A 17,554-nucleotide genomic window follows, 5' to 3' on the forward strand; every position below is an offset into this window, starting at 1 on the left:
GCGCTGAAACGGAAATTGACAGTAAAAGGTCTGAAAGGTGCAACAGGAGGAAAACCTCAAAGCAGTTGCAATATGAATCAATTGTTAGGAGAGGGTGGAAGGTAAGATGGAAGAAACAGAATATGAAAGGAGGTACAGTAAAAGGAACGAGGGGTTGCAGCTAGGGGCCGAAAGCAAGCTGCAAAGAACCTTAAAGTAATGCCTACAGTGCACCGCATGAGGTGCATTGACGGCATTACCCCCTACGGGGAACAAAATATAAACAAAATGAAACTGATAAACAAGGTCAGAACAAGCGAACTGGTTATTAAGTCATATTTCTGGATCCAGAATTCTTGGTGCCGGCAAAACGCTGGTCTTTTTCTTAAAGGGATCTTGAGGAACAGGAGAAGAAAGGTGACCCACACTCTCAGACTGAAGAATGCAACACACGTCTCAAGTTCTTAATTCTGGCCCGCTTGCAAATCTCCTCACTTTACAGTCAGTTATTCGTAATGCAGTATTCCCATCAAAGGAGGGATTTGAAATTAGTAGTTGATCGGTGTTCTCTTGGAGTGTAAAAGATTCTCTTGGCTCTAGAAACATATTTGTCAGTAAAAGAAAAATTGGGTAATACAATTTCTTGAAACTTACAATTCAAAATCAGATTTCCTCGTCAATAAAACTAAGATCGCAAACTCGAATCGATCTAAAAAAAATAAAAAAAAAATCCCTCTTCTTTATAATTATGATGTGAGAAAAGTTTCAAATAACCTTAGAAAAGAAAGACATGGGTATAGTGTAGTTTTTTCAATAGCCTAATACTCTTAGAAAGAAAGTTACCAAGAACAGGGCCACTAGGAGGATTGTGGAAGGAGCTTTCATCACTTGAAATGACACCTTTGATGGGAATACTGCATTACTGATAACTGGCTGAAAAGTGAGGAGATTAGCAAGAGGGCCAGAATTAAGAACTTGAGACGTGTGTTGCCTTCTTCAGTCCGGGTGTGGATCACCTCCCTTCGCCTCTTCCTCAAGATCCCGTTAAGAAAAAGAGCGGCGTTTTGCCGGCCTCTCAGATCACCCACAATTCTGGATCCAGAAATATGACTTAATAACCAGTTCGCTTGTGTTGACCTTATTTATCAGTTTCATTTTGTTTATATTTTGTTCTTTCTTAACCACTGGTGTGTCTCATTTTAGTTTTGTGATCAAGGCCACAGAAGAATGGACGAAAGCTAAAAGCTTTGTATATATTTTTACAAATGCATTTCGTCTTGGTACTAAGTATATTACTGTGGATCCTTCTATCCACAATTGAGAAGCAATGAGACGGTGTTTTGATATTTCACACACACACACACACACACACACACACACACATATACACATATATATATATATATATATATATATATATATATATATATATATATATATATATATATATATATATATATATAAATATGGACTACTATTAATTACTTACAGTCACGGACCAAATGAAAACCATAGTTTAAATATCCATGTACTTACTCCTTATAAATTCTAACAGCCACAAGTTTCAACCTCCAGTGACATAATACCACCCAAAAGTGGATCAAAATCACACGAATCTATCAGCACTAATAATGAACATCGACCCAAAGTTCGAACCTTCACCAAGATCTGAGGTAGTCTAAGATCTGGGCGAACTCTCTCAAGCAGACTAGAGACATAAAGGTCACTGAATTGCATAAATAGGGCCGAGACGGGTAAGGCACGCTGTACTATAAACTTATGATAACGCAAAGTGGAAAAAAACGAGAGAGAGAGAGAGAGAGAGAGAGAGAGAGAGAGAGAGAGAGAGAGAGAGAGAGAGAGTTGCCGTCTCGTTACATATTTTTTAAATCTTTATAAACATAATCTTAACAGGAAAAATCATGCAAGATCTGCGCCTATTGTCTAGGCACAAACACAGAAACACACACACACACAACACACAAACACACAAACACACACTGAATCACATTCCATTCACCAATATGCACAAAACACATGCACAGAGAGAGAGAGAGAGAGAGAGAGAGAGAGAGAGAGAGAGAGAGAGAGAGAGAGAGAGACAGTATTCAATCCACCTATACACAAAAACGCAGAGAGAGAGAGAGAGAGAGAGAGAGAGAGAGAGAGAGAGAGAGAGAGAGCCAGCTCTCCATGTACCTAAATTCTAACTCCAAACAACAAGAGTGCAAAGATCTATACATATATTTTTTTCTACTTTATATTGTTTGTTTCTCTCTCTCTCTCTCTCTTTCTACAGTATTCTTCTAAATCCGGGAGCGACTTTACCATAATGCCCAGAAGAAGGAAGCTCTTGTAGCAGCTTCCGCTCTCACTAAAACTACTCCACACGGCCATATCCCTCTCTCTCTCTCTCTCTCTCTCTCTCTCTCTCTCTCTCTCTCTCTCTCTCTCCTGAGAGAGAGAGCGGTGTTCCCACAAACCCTGCAGGCCTTTTTTGTTTATTAATTTCTTATCTCTCTCTCTCATTTGCCTCGTTTATTTGGTTTCCTTTCTTCACCATGGTGGGATTTATTGGTCTAGTCACTCATCTACTTAGTGACATATCTCTATACTCACGGTGCTGGAAACCTTTATTTTTTGTTTGTTTGTTGGACTTCTCTATTTCGGCTCCTTATCTTGTCTACTTATTGTTTAAGGTTGTTTTCATTCATTTTCACTTTCATTCATTTTCCCTCTCGAACATTGTCATTCACTCGAAGACCGCTGCTACAACCGCGCACTGCACAAGTACACACCCGCCCAGTTACCAGCTCCAGTTTTTCAAGCCGCTACTCTTGAGTTGTCAGAATTCTGGGTCAAACTAATTAACTTCCATACCTAGACTGCAATACCTTGAACTACAATAGGTCTGACATCAAGACGTACTCCTAAATCCATAACTTATTTTGATCAAAGCCAGTGTAGACAAATCAGAAAACATCTGATGCTAAAAGCGCCCCTATAAGCAAGCAGGCTGTCAAGCTTTTAAACGACCGGGTGGGTCCGTGTGTGTGTTCGCGCGATGTCTCACAAACAGATCAACAGAATTTGATTAAACTTGGCATATGTATTCAATGACTGAACTCCCTGAAAGGAACCAATTTTCAAATCAATCAAACCGGAGTTGAGATCACTTTCACGGCAACAACTTCCATTTTTTCCAAAAGTTAACACCTCGACGAGAGGCCAAGTTTTGTCCAATTCTGTTCATGCCTTCTTCAAGAATCGGGCTAACGCACTCACACATGCAAACGCGCACGCACACACACACAAACGTACTACTAGTTAAAAACAATCCCAGGCAATTTTACTGGCTGAGGCACTGACTAAAAACTCAGCTGCCAATTTCAGCTTGGGCTATTGCAACATGAAGTGGATTTTACAAATAAAGCCGAATCGCAAATGACACGCTTACACGCCAACACTGCATTCAATTTCTAATGAATTTGTGTAAGTTCTTTCTGGCACTGCACAAATTAAAGTACCACATCAAAAACATACACAGACCGCGGCAACTTATCGAATACGTATCACGAGCAAGTTGAAAACAAGTCAACGACTATGTCTGGGGACTGTGTGGCAAATAATCGATAATCTTACGAGGCTCTGATTAAGATTATTGATAAACCGTTGACTTGTTTTCAAAATGTTTGTGATGTGTGTGCATTAAGTTAACAACGTACGTTTATGACATGTGATACTGCTGTGCGGACAAAGCCTAAGACTGCGAATCGAAGCGACAGAAAGTGACAGAGTGAGAGAACTAGTTGTAGTGAAGGAAATATCCATGAGTGACCACCAGAGGCAAAATGCCAAATGATGACTTCAGTTCGTGCAACCTTTTGGCCAGTCAACTCACTTGCACACAAGATCCAACGACCCTTTTCATTATGGCACCTCAGTGACCTCACCCCTACTTTGGTCAACTGGTAACAACACATTTAATATCAAACCTAACGGGGAATGAGGGACAATCCCGCCAAATATGGTGTCACTGGTTAAGTTTTTTTGGTAAGTTTTTAGTTTTCTGTAAAACAAAACTATTGAGATGGCTTTTGTCTGTCCGTCCGCACTTTTTCTGTCCGACTTAGATCTTAAAAACTACTGAGGCTAGAGGGCTGCAAATTGGTATGTTGATCATCCACCCTCCAATCATCAAACATACCAGTAGTTTTTATTTTATTTAAGGTTAAAGTTAGCCATGATCGTGTGTCTCGCACCGCTATAGGTGTCAACAACACAAGCCACTGCCGGGCCGTGGCTGAAAGATTCGTAGAGCATTATAAGCTGTACAGAAAACTCCATTGCGCCAAAGACACTTCGGCACATTTCTTACTTGTTTAAGGACTCAATCACACCAATCTACACAAAAGAGAAACAGAAGTTGTTAACGACCTTCTAAATATTATTTTTGCCAAGTTTGGAATTATATGGTCCAAGAGTTCTCAAGATCAAGATGTGATATGATAAATGACGAGGAACGTCCAATTGATGGGAATCGTTCAAATGATCTCTCTCTCTCTCTCTCTCTCTCTCTCTCTCTCTCTCTCTCTCTCTCTCTCTCTCATTTATACATATATATAGATATATAAATACACACACACACAATATATATATATATATATATATATATATATATATATATATATATATATATATATATATATATATATATATATATATATATATCAACAAAGCACTGCATGGTCTAAAAAAATCAGAGGCCCTATATGCCCCATTAAATTTTCATATAGCATTTTAATCAACAAAGCACCATGGTCTTCGTCTTCGCCCCATTAAATTTTCATCTAGCATTTTTTCCCCTTTTCGTCTTCGTCTCGGCGCGAGGGGAAAAAGGGGTCCTCCGAGTGGGTTGAGATGAGGACGACGAGGGGACCGTCTTCTGTCTCATGGCTGGCACAGGCCGGGGGAAGCCCACAATTCCCAAACAACAACAGCGACGAGAGACGATACAGCTTCGCACCCAAAAGAGATGTGCCAGCCAAAAATAATAATAATAATAATAATAATAATAATAATAATAATAATAATAATAATGATAATAATAATTCCCAGGCTGCATATACCCCAACGTCCCGGTCCCTCTTCCACAGAAAACAATATATTAAACGTAACTAACGAAAATATCAAAACCTGGACCAATCAAGTCAATACTGGAAAATGTGTGACATAAAATACGTTAACTTTCTCTGAATTTCTGAACCGAAGACAATCTTGGATTAAAGCTTTAAGGAACTTCAGTCATGAGCCGCAGTTTTTAATCGAAGTGTTGAACTTTAAATTATGGCCAACACACATACATACGCACACAAATGCATGCATGCACACACGCACACATGCACACACACACACACACACACACACACACACACACACACACACATATACATATACATATACGAGAGAGAGAGAGAGAGAGAGAGAGAGAGAGAGAGAGAGAGAGAGAGAGAGAGAGAGAATTTACTGGTCACCTTTTACCAGATACGTATGTAATTGTAATAACAGCTCGAATTCATCATACCTTTTGGATTCGCTTGTCACTTCCAAGCATGAGATATAAATGCATGAATATAAAGAAATTCCGATGTCCGCAGCAGGGTTCGAACCCGCATTCCAGAATATGAAGACGAGTTCACGTTGCCGATCCGACCACGAGAAGGATAAAAGTCTGTTGCCGCTCATACATGTATTCATATTCAGATACATTTATAAGAGCTGGAATAGACCCATCCTCACCATCGTAGCCAAGTGGGCAATAATCGTTTTTATTGTTATTAGGCTGATATATATATATATATATATATATATATATATATATATATATATATATATATATATATATATATATATATATATATATATATATATATATATATTATATATATATATATATATATATATATATATATTATATATATATATATATATATATATATATATATATATATATATATATATATATATATATATATATATATATATATATATATATATATATATATATATATATATATATATATATATATATATATATATATATATATATATATATATATATATATATACATATATATATATATATATATATATATATATATATATATATGACACTAGTTAAGACATTGTGGTTATTACAATTACATACGTATCTGATAAAAAGTGACCAGTAGTTTCTGTAAATACATTTCAGCCTATAACGACTGCCCCCTTGGCTACAATGGTGAGGCTGGGTCTGTTCCAGCTCTAATAAATGTATCTGAATTCGAAAGGTATTTGCACGTATGAGCGGCAATGAACTTTTATCTTTCTCGTAATCAGAGCGGGCTGGGATGCTGTGGATGCGAATTCGAACCCTGCTACGGACGTCGGAATTTCTTTATACCCTTGCGTTTGGATTTCAGGCTTTGTAGTGAAAAGTGTATCCAAAAAGTGTGAAGATTTCACGAAGCTAAAAAGGAACTGGCTATTATGATCACACACATATATATATATATATATATATATATATATATATATATATATATATATATATATATATATATATATATATATATATATATGTGTGTGTGTGTAAAAATGTGTGTGTGTGTATATATTCTCGTTTTCCAGTTTCTTCCTCCGAAGAATAATGCAAAGTACGTAAAACGGGTATTTTGTGATCTACTCTTCAAATTCAACACGCCTCAATCTATCCTCTGCTGTAAGTCAATAACGTTCACAGTCACCTCATCATTTTCCAATCTAATTGGAAATATGATATGGTTTCTAATATGGGTGAATCACCACCTGATTCATACGAATATTAGAGACTTTGCAGGTCCTATCAACCTCGGCCCTGAGTGATGCGATGTTAACCCACATCCTACAGGGAATACACCCGTGAGGCCTCGTGACACAAAAACGGCAAAAGGAGATCAAGTATTTGTTCTCCAAAGATATCCCGAGATACTGAATGAAACTTTTACAAGGCTGGTTAGAAAGCTGTGAGTTTTTTTTCTTCTGATTGATGAAATTTAGGCTGTCAAGCCAAACAGTGGGGCATTTTCGGCCATTCAGTGCTTATGATGGTGAAGAGAGGGAATTGGGAGTGGCTGGGCAGCAACATAAACTAGACTCAGAATATAAATGATTTCAAGCAGAAGATCTAAAGGTGGAACCGGGAGGAAACCCCACAGCTGCACTAACAGGTCACAGTTCAAGGTGTTGGCCAGCAACTTGGAAGAAAGGCAGCGAGAATGGAGGTCAAATAAACGGGTAGAAATTGAGTACAGCTATTGGCCCACGGGGACGTTGCAAATACCCTTAGGGAATGCCTACAGTGCGCCACGTGAGGTGCACAAACGGTAATACCCCCTACAAATAGAAAAAACAAATAGTCCCACTAATCCTGCCAAGGAGGACAAACAGGCCGGCCGACGAGTCCCACCAACCTATGGGTCACCACCGCAATGCCGTCCAAATGGGCCCACTTACCGAGCCTATTTGGAGGGCGCCTCGCCTAAGCGGAATTGTTTCCAAGTCGCATTTCCCCCTCCGACCACCCCATTAGATATCAACCGTCCAACCAACGGAGGGTACGCTTCGTTGCCACAACCCATTAGACCCATTACTTCCACGCAAAAAATAGAGGCTCTTCGTCCATAATTTCGATTTATCTTTGAGCTGCTCAGTGTTATCCAAAGGCCAAGACTTTCTAGCGTTCCTGCAGCAGGGTTTCTCAGGAAGAGTGGCTTCAAGTCCCTATTTGACCTACTTGGACAGCAAAATGGAAGAAAGGAAGAGGGATTGAGGTAAAGTAAGAGGCCAAAAGAATGCTGCTAACAACTTTTAGCAATGCCTACAGTGAACCATGTGAGGTGCACTGACGTCAATACCCTCCCACAGGGTGCTACACAATGTGACTGAAACTAAATGATAGACAAGCCAGGCCGCGATACACCACAGTGACTCCACAGTCAAGATGCATCGTATTCATATCAAACTTAAACGACCCACTTCTATTATTGAAAAGCGTCTTTACGTCAAGCTTATACGATTTACCGTTATCAACTACGGTAATTAAGAGGTAATAAGGGAGAATCAGAATATTCACTGTTATCAACTGCCTGTTTATTTAATACCAAGACAATCAACTGTCGTGATTTCCTGAGATCTCATTTTTTTTACGTACGTTTTTCAATCGCCAGGATCCAATCCATAACAGCGTCATCCTGGTTTCCTTACCACAAAAAAGCCTCACCTTTTATCTCACCTATGGACTTTACCAGACTGTACCCTACCACTCCCCCTCCCCTCCCACCACCCCCCCTCTCCTGAGCTTCGTTTTCCTTAGCTATACTCGGTCACGTCTCATTAAACACGGTGCAAAACATCTCGCTTGGCTTTTTGTTGAGTTTCCCCTCCACATATTTGCCATTTTCTTTTTCTTTCGGGCAAAAAACGACCTAGACTGGCCTCCTAAATCTTCTTGGTTTTTAATCTTTGACAACTTTTTTTCTTTTTTATATAAAGAAGGGAAGGATGAAAAACCCCAGGTTTCCAAGTCTTTCAAAATTTTGGTTTGAACAATACATATATATGCATACACACACACACACTATATCTATATGTATATATACATAAATATATATATAATTATATATTTATATACATATATAATTATATATTTAAATCACATATCTTTAAATCACATAGTGAAAAATCTCGCATATTCTATTTTCTGAAATTTGTTATCTTAGCATATCCTGAATACAACTCTCCTACCTCTCTATTATTCCACGGGCGCGTGCAAAGACACAGACAGACATATACAATCACGTCCCACTCTTAACCTAATAGCATATAACATAAAGTTTACTACCAATTGCTTCTCCATCGCTAGAAATGTAAGAAATAGTCAGAATGTCAGGATTAGTTCCCACTATTTCCCATCACTGCTTGACTCCTATCCCTTTGGAAATGAACATCATGACTGTCCATCCATCGGCCTCTAGACATGAAAAAGTCAAAGTCAATTTCCTTCTTGGAAACTGAGCACTGGCTGATACTCCCATCGGCGGATGCATGGAAAACATCAAACTAAAATTCGGGTAAAATATCTCCGGCTATCACCCAAGGCGCAAAAGATGGAAGTACATTTGACAACGGGAATAGAAAGACAACAAAATTGTGTGACTTCAAGGTCACCCAACCCTTGCCCCTCTTTAGGCAATGTCCCTGAAGGTTTATTCCATTTGAAACAATAAACCCGGTTCACTTCATCAAAACCTCAATGGATTAATTCACAACGTTTCCCAATCTTAACTAAAAGAGAAGAGGCTGCTCATCTAACCATTCTAATTCAGACTTACATCCTGGGAGAAAATACCTAACGTCTGCTTCTCAGAATATCCGTTGGAGGCACAAAAACGTTTGTCTTCTTTTTTCAAGAGAAAATGACTGGATTACGAAATCTGATGACTAGAACAAACCAAAACATAAGTAAATAAATATAATAAAATAAATCATAATGATTCTGCGAACATGACATCAAGAGATGTGAAATAAATATCATGGGTTCTCCAACCATATGAAGAAGACGAAATACACATTAATTGTACAGGGGCACTGCAACAATGACATCAAGAGTTGTGAAACGTATACAGAGGCACTGCAACAATGACACCAAGAGTTGTGAAACGTATACAGGGGCCCTGCAACAATGACATCAAGAGTTTGAAATGTATATGAAGGCACTGCAACAATGATTCAAGAGTTTGAAAAACAGAATGCAACAAAACCAAGAGTTGTGAACGATTCAGGGGCACTGCAACAAAACATCAAGATGGATTAGGGGCACTGCAACAAAATCAAGAGTTGTGAAACGTTTCAACAATGACATCAAGAGTTGCCAAACGTATACAGGGGCACTGCAACAAAAAAGAGAAAAGGCTGCACTGCAACAATGACATCAAGATTCTAACGTATACAGGGACTTGACATCCTGGGGCAGCAACAATGACATCAAGAGTTGTGAAACGTCTATAGGGCACTTCTCAATGACATCAAGAGTTGTGTTGGAGCAACAATGACATCAAAAACGTTTGCAACAATGACATCAAGAGTTGTGAAACGATTGCAACAATGACATTTTTTGAAACGAGAGGGGCAAACAATGATCAAGAGTTTGAAACGAAATGCAACAATGATCAAGAAGAAAACAAACTGCAAAAACATCAAGAGAGTAAATGCAACAATGACATCAAGATAAAATATACAGGGCACTGCAACAATGAATCAAGATTGAAACTGCACGCAACAATGACATCAAGAGTTGTGAAATACAGGGGCATGCAACAATGACATCAAGAGTTGTGAAACGTATATAGGGGCACTGCAACAATGACATCAAGAGTTGTGAAACGTATACAGGGGCACTGCAACAATGACATCAAGAGTTGTGAAACGTATACAGGGGCACTGCAACAATGACATCAAGAGTTGTGAAACGTATATAGGGGCACTGCAACAATGACACCAAGAGTTTTGAAACGTATACAGGGGCACTGCAACAATGACATCAAGAGTTGTGAAACGTATATAGGGGCACTGCAACAATGACATCAAGAGTTGTGAAACGTATACAGGGGCACTGCAACAATGACATCAAGGGTTGTGAAACGAAGTCGAAAACAAGTTGACAGGAAGAGGACAGTATTTCTCAACATGGGAAGGGAGAAATTAAGTCACATATCTGACATTACAACATTCAGACACACACGGAAAAGGAATGAGCATCTGAACAGGTGGCTGGCTATCTCTGGTAAACAAAAACAAACTAGCACACAATCACCTTGCCCAAATAAACGAGGCCAAAAATGTAAACAGCCAGTTAAACAAGTAAACAAAGCAAGAAAGTAAGAAAACAAGTAAACAAGACATAACAATTAAAGCAGAAAGAAATAATTTAACCCAAAACTGAGGATATGCGAAGTCAAAGCAAATATATGAACTGGAACAAAAGAGGGAGAGGGAGAGGGAGGGGAGGTGGGGAAGGGGAGGGGATATCATAGGCAAAAGAGAGTTCCCTTAGCACGCACACACGCACACACACGCGCACACACACACACACACAAGCGAGACCAGGACCCACAAAAACGCCTTGCGAGCCTGCGAAGGATGGGAAGAGTGCCGAGCGGAGGTCCACAAAAACCCTGGGCCGAAGTTTGAGATACTGGAGGAGTGGGAGGAGGAGACGGAGGTGGAGGTGGAAGGGGAGAAGGAGAAAAAGGAAAAGGGAAAAGAACAGGGCGATAAAGGGGAAAGACTGTGTGGGTGGAAAGGAATACGTGGTTAAAGCAAAAGTATATACTGGGATGTACCAAAGTTCTACAGTGCCTTTCCATAGCAGTGAGATGTCTCTGTCTTTTCTATACACGACATGCACCTCTATAAAAGTGAAACTGTTGTGTGTGTTTGTGTGTATCCGTAAGGTAAAGCGTATATATTACATTTAGCACTGCATTATATAAACGTAAACATATTACATTTAGCACTGCATTATGTATATGTAAACAACAACCTTTTTCTTAGCACCAAGAAAGAAACCGAGCAAACACATCCTTCATAATTTTCCGTAACTCGACATTCGATCAAGTACTATCAAATTCTACATAACAGCGGGCTGTGAACTAAAAAATACCTGAATCGAACTTTTCTGGGAATACTGAGGGCACACCGAGGTTCCTGAGAATAGACTGGGAAGAAAATTTAACAACAAAATGATCAAACGTCACTTTCCAAATCTTTAACTGCTTGGCAAATTTTCTACTTGACAGACATCAATGAGGTCTTACTATCACCTACTGAAACACTTTTCATTATATTAGTAAGCGAAATTAAACTTCTCAGCAAGAAGTGACAAAACAAAGCATCAGCATTTGCTTGGTTACACTAAACAAACGATCTTAAAAGTCATACAATCAAATAAAACTACAAAAAACACCACAAACAGACAAAGAGAGAAGGATTTATAAATGATCTCTTGATGTAATTATGATATTACACAGCTGTCACGGTTGTTATCATTATTATTATTATTATTATTATTATTATTATTATTATTATTATATTATCTCAACAAAGGGCAGTATACCTTCACCCTCCACACAATCATAAGGCAAATTTTGACACAAACATGACCTCATCATCATGAACGCAGCATTAGAAGGCTCCTAGCCAAGATAAACCAAATCCAATTTATGACAAATAATCGTTACAATGTGTAAATCATACCACTGAGACAAACAAAAACTTATATGACTTCATATGAAATTCTAAAACGCATAACCACCAGCTGAGCACAAATGCATTCTTTTCCGAAAGATAAGGAACGCACCCACGCACATATCTTACGCCAAACGTGAACTTCTTCAGATTACTGGGGTAATCTGTATTCAGAAACAGTGACCATCTAGACAAGAGTCGGAATATTAAAAAATAATCCGTGATGCTGAAACTGCATTTAACAGACACCAGACTGAACAATGAAGCGCTTCGGTTTACACGCCCTAAGAATTAGATTTTAAACAAAAACAAATGAAAATAGGGACAAACAGATCAAAAGAATTCCGAAATCACCAGAATGAAAATGATGAATCAAATGTAGAGCATCAGAATCAAATCAAAGAAACCCACAAAAGGGATAATGAGGGAAAATAATTTCCTTCAATCAGGTGTATATGGCCGGTACATACCAACAGACTGAGAGGCTTCCTTGTCATTACTTTTCAACTGACTGAAAATCACAAAAGCAACGGATGGAGGAAAATTGAACAAATAAAACTCAAGAGGGAAAATAGAAGTCAAGATACGAACGGAATGGAAGTCGAAGAATTGTAACTGAATGACGCCTGAGAGAGAGAGAGAGAGAGAGAGAGAGAGAGAGAGAGAGAGAGAGAGAGAGAGAAGAGAGAGAGAGAGAGAACTCGAAGAGGAACTAAGAGGAAGGACGAGAAAAAAGGGAGAAGGAACGAAAAAGAAGAGGAGAGGAGAAAAGGCAGATGAAAGCCGAAGAGGCGAAGAAGAGGACCAGCGCGATAAAAAGTGTCCCCAAGTTTGTCGTATGTTGGTGAGTAACCTCCCCGACCCACCACCCCCCTTTCCTTTGGAGAGGGGGAGGGGGTTCCATCTCCTACTCTTCCTTTCTCCTTCCTTCTATCTCTCACTTCCTCCTACGTCCTTGCTGCAAGTGCCTGACCTCCTCTTTTTTTCCTGGGGGGGGGGGGGTTAAGAACATTACTACCAAGCGAAGTCTTGTCTTGAACACCAGGTCTCAATTTTGAATTTCTCTCATACACAAGGTAATTGACCTGAGCCTCATTAACAGTAAATCGTCCCTCTTACATATAATGAACAACTCACCTACATCTTGAACACATTTTGAGCGTCCTTTTTATTAGGACCCTTTCACTCTAGCACTTCAGCAACTCCATCAACAACTGCCTTCTTCTTTCAAGGACTTCAGAATTAGTGAAAATTTTTACAGGAATATCAACCAAATATTAAGGCCTCACTTTGTCTACTACTGTTGGAAGTAAATTCCACCAAATTCTCTTGAATTCAACCTTCTACAAGCACCGATTATTTTCATGCTGACAAAACGAACATAAAAGAAAAAAGACTCCAAAAAAGAGGAAAAGAAACGAAAAGACCAAAAAATTAAAATAATTCATGGAAAGGAAAATATATATATATAGAATATATATATATATATATAAAATATATATATAATATATGTATATATATATATATGTATGTGTATTTGGAGCTGAAGCTCGAAGTATACATCACGAAGGAAGCAGTAGGCATCCTCATCATCTACAGTTTATATATCGACGAATTCCAATATATATATATAACAAATTAATATAAAATATTTATATATATATATTTTATGAATATGAAAATATGATGAGATGATGTGTGTGATATATATATATATATATATATATATATATATATATATATATATATATATATATGTATATATAATATATAAAAGTCTTTTAGCAAACTATGTGCTGGCCTGTTAAAAAGGTATATCTGGTGCAGGTGGCATTTATGTTGACCCTGGTGGTTTCCGCATTTACATACAGCAGGTATCTGACGCGTTCATTTGTGCCTTCTGGTCATGGCCAAAATGCATGGAGACAGTGTAGATTGATGGAAGCGTTGTGATCCTTCGAACATTGAGCCGGTGTCGTCACGCTTCCGGGGAGGGGTTATTAAGTGAGTGCATGCAATATGCTCTCTAATGTGTATATCATCAAGGAACCATACAACAGCTATTCACTTGATTTGAGGCTGGGTGTGATTAGCTCTTTGTGCAGTGTTACTGGATAAGAACAGCCACTGTGGGAAATGGTTACATGCGACCATAGAAGTGAGTAAGATAACTCATTGACACTTATATTTTTTCCAGACATTATATGGAACACCCACATTGTGTTGCAGTGAAAATCCTCTGTTCTCCATTATGCATTTCTCCACTTTGTTCTCCATTGTGCATTTTTCCGTTTGAGTATCTATTTCTTTTTCACATACCATTTCAGGTTTTAATATATGATATGTTTCTTTTAACAGGAATTCTGGGTTCATCCTGTGAGGACGAATATTTTGTTAGTGATGTTCTTTTAATATACTCTACGACATTTATTTTGGTCTAGAATAATTATGACCTTTTTATTTTGTTCGGTGACCAGGGTATTAGTCACTAGTATTGGTTGGTCTAGAATCATTAAATCGATTGATTGAGAGTCTGAATTTCCTCTAGTTATGATTTCCATTTTTAGGGGGGTGTGAGTCACTCCATTTCATGACCGTAGCTTTTGCTGAAATACTTTCGTTAAATTTGCAAATAAAGTCTAGTTTTGTATCTCAGCATTTTATTCCAGTAGGCCTTTGTCTGAGGGTAGATACAGGGAGAGAAGTCGACGAGAGAGAAAGAATGTGCTGACCCAATGCTGGCCATTGCTACTCGGAGGATCTCAGGGATGTAAGATGATATGACACTGTTCTTAAAACAGATATAGTAAGAGATTATGACCCTAATTAACCTTGTTGTGTATAGCATAACATATATATATATATATATATATATATATATATATATATATATATATATATATATATATATATATATATATATATATATATATATTTATGACCCTAATTGACCTTGTTGATATATATATATATACACATACATATATATATATATATATATATATATATGTGTGTGTGTGTGTGTGTGTATATATTATATATATATATATATATATATATATATATATATATATATATATATATGTGTGTGTGTGTGTATGTATGTATGTATGTATATATATATGTATATATATATATATATATATATATATATATATATATAGAGAGAGAGAGAGAGAGAGAGAGAGAGAGAGAGAGAGAGAGAGAGAGAGAGAGAGAGAGAGAGAGAGAGAGAGAGAGAGCGCAAATTGCTAATGTCCAACCCTTTCATTAGACAATACTGAAACAGCTGGCCATCTCCCTTTTCCATGAATGACAGAAATTGCTCATCTCTGATTAAATTGTTTTCCGCACTCTTACTGATCATTTCTTCCTTTTCGTGTTACTCCCGAATGTTCTCTCTCCTTTTTCCATATTGAATTCAAACCTCATTTCCCCTTTTTTTGTTTCATCTTTCTCTTTTTTAAATTACTGATGTACCTTCTTTACCTTCTTCCTGACACGACTTCGATATCACTCATAAACTGACGACGACATTAACAAGAACAAATCACCCGTCAATTAACGAATGCATAAAAGTCAAATTTCCCCTCATAACACACACAAGCGTCTCTTTCCCCTCTTCATTCTCGCATACGTCACCTAAAGCCATTTATTCCTGCATACGTTCTCCCAAAGCCCCCTTAACCCCCAGCCTCCCTCCAGATCTTCCCTGACGACATCAACACCGCTGATTACCGAGTAACCAAGGAGATTCTCTCTCTCTCTCTCTCTCTCTCATCATTGATGAGAACACGACCTGAGAAAGAAACTAGGCAGACAAAGAAGGGCAGTGGAGAGAGAGAGAGAGAGAATCCAATAACCTTCTGTAACTCATTTTTATCTCTATGCTACTCACACCAATCGCCCGCCTATGTTGCATTCAAACGCTTTCCAAGAAAATGACAAAAACATCAAGAAAAGGGTAAATGCACCGGGAGTGGGCGTCTGCAATGATTTTAATGGTATGAGCAAAACAGTAAATGAAATAAATTACTCTATTTGGATCATTTCCAGGTCTAAAGACCACCTTAAAACCAAAACTTCGAAAGGCTTAACATTAAACACTAAATACAATCAGAATCAACTCGAACGGTCTCATCAAGATGCAGGCGCACTATGCAGTCTAGAAGACATAAAGGTCACATGCTACAAGACCTACAGACAAGAGTAAGAATCATAAGCTCACCAGGAGTCGTCAGAAGAATCCCCGAATCTTGGAAGGCGCCCTCGATGGTGTGCGAAGGAGGGTAGAGCTGCTTCAGAACCTCCCACTCATCCTCCCAGGCCAAGACCATGTATCTGCAATCGGTAAAATAAGAAAACATTCAAATATCCGCAGCTAATGCCACAATTATCTTTCAACTGTTGTAAATGAAACATTCTGAAAAGTGCTATAAAACATCCTACCCATTCAATGGAATAGGTTATACATCCTGTCCACGAAACATAACACAAACCAACCTGTCCATGACAGAATTCGAGTAAGTCATGATAAACGCCTAATAAAAGTCACAATAATAGACAGCAGAATAAAGCAACTTAAATTACATCATGAACGAAGCTGACATTGCCCATGACTTCTTCCCCTCAAATTACTGTTAGAGGAATGGTTACAAACATCCATGAAAATTTGCTCTTCATACGTACTTATTTTATTTAGGATGACACGTTATATACTATATAATAATAGTTCTCAATCCCACGCTACAACATTTCAAAACACATTTCCTCCATTACATCCAGTTTCACTACAAAAAAATACAATATTACAATATTTCATTCATAATTCGTGTTTCCAAGCCACTGCAAATCTGGAGGCAGTGAAACAAAACAGGACTTCCTAAGGGTTCACCAATCCAGTGTTACCACAACATTCTCTGGGATAGATCCATTAAGAAGAATTTTTTCCATGATTGTTCAAGCAACAAGAAAAACGAAATGGGCAAAATAAAAAGTGCAAAGCTCTGGAAGAAAACCCAGTGAACTTGAAGAAAGATGGACACTGAGTAACTGAGTAAACAAAATATCATAAGCCAAAACTAAGGCAAAGAAGCAAAGAAGTCATGTGAGAAGGAAAGTGCGTAGTTTTTTAAAATAACTCCTTTACTAGAATTTGATTTTATTTTATTCATACCTTAAAACAGATGACTATTTTTGTAAAATATTGTTTGTCAAGTATACAGCATGTTGCCTCATTCCATTAGAA

General features: G+C 38.0%; 1 protein-coding gene across 3 annotated transcripts in view; it reads right to left on the minus strand.

Moving 5' to 3' along the window:
• Positions 1-17,554, minus strand: part of LOC136828427 (ubiquitin carboxyl-terminal hydrolase 48-like) — a 487,389-nt gene that overhangs the window by 84,182 nt on the left and 385,653 nt on the right. For all 3 annotated transcript variants that reach the window (XM_067086475.1, XM_067086474.1, XM_067086476.1), the window contains exon 15: positions 16,535-16,647. In XM_067086475.1, the coding sequence (XP_066942576.1) occupies positions 16,535-16,647 (113 nt within the window). Of the gene's footprint in view, positions 1-16,534; positions 16,648-17,554 lie in introns of those variants that run through there.

This window comes from Macrobrachium rosenbergii, chromosome 42 (assembly GCF_040412425.1).
Source record: "Macrobrachium rosenbergii isolate ZJJX-2024 chromosome 42, ASM4041242v1, whole genome shotgun sequence".
Lineage (NCBI taxonomy): Eukaryota > Metazoa > Arthropoda > Malacostraca > Decapoda > Palaemonidae > Macrobrachium > Macrobrachium rosenbergii.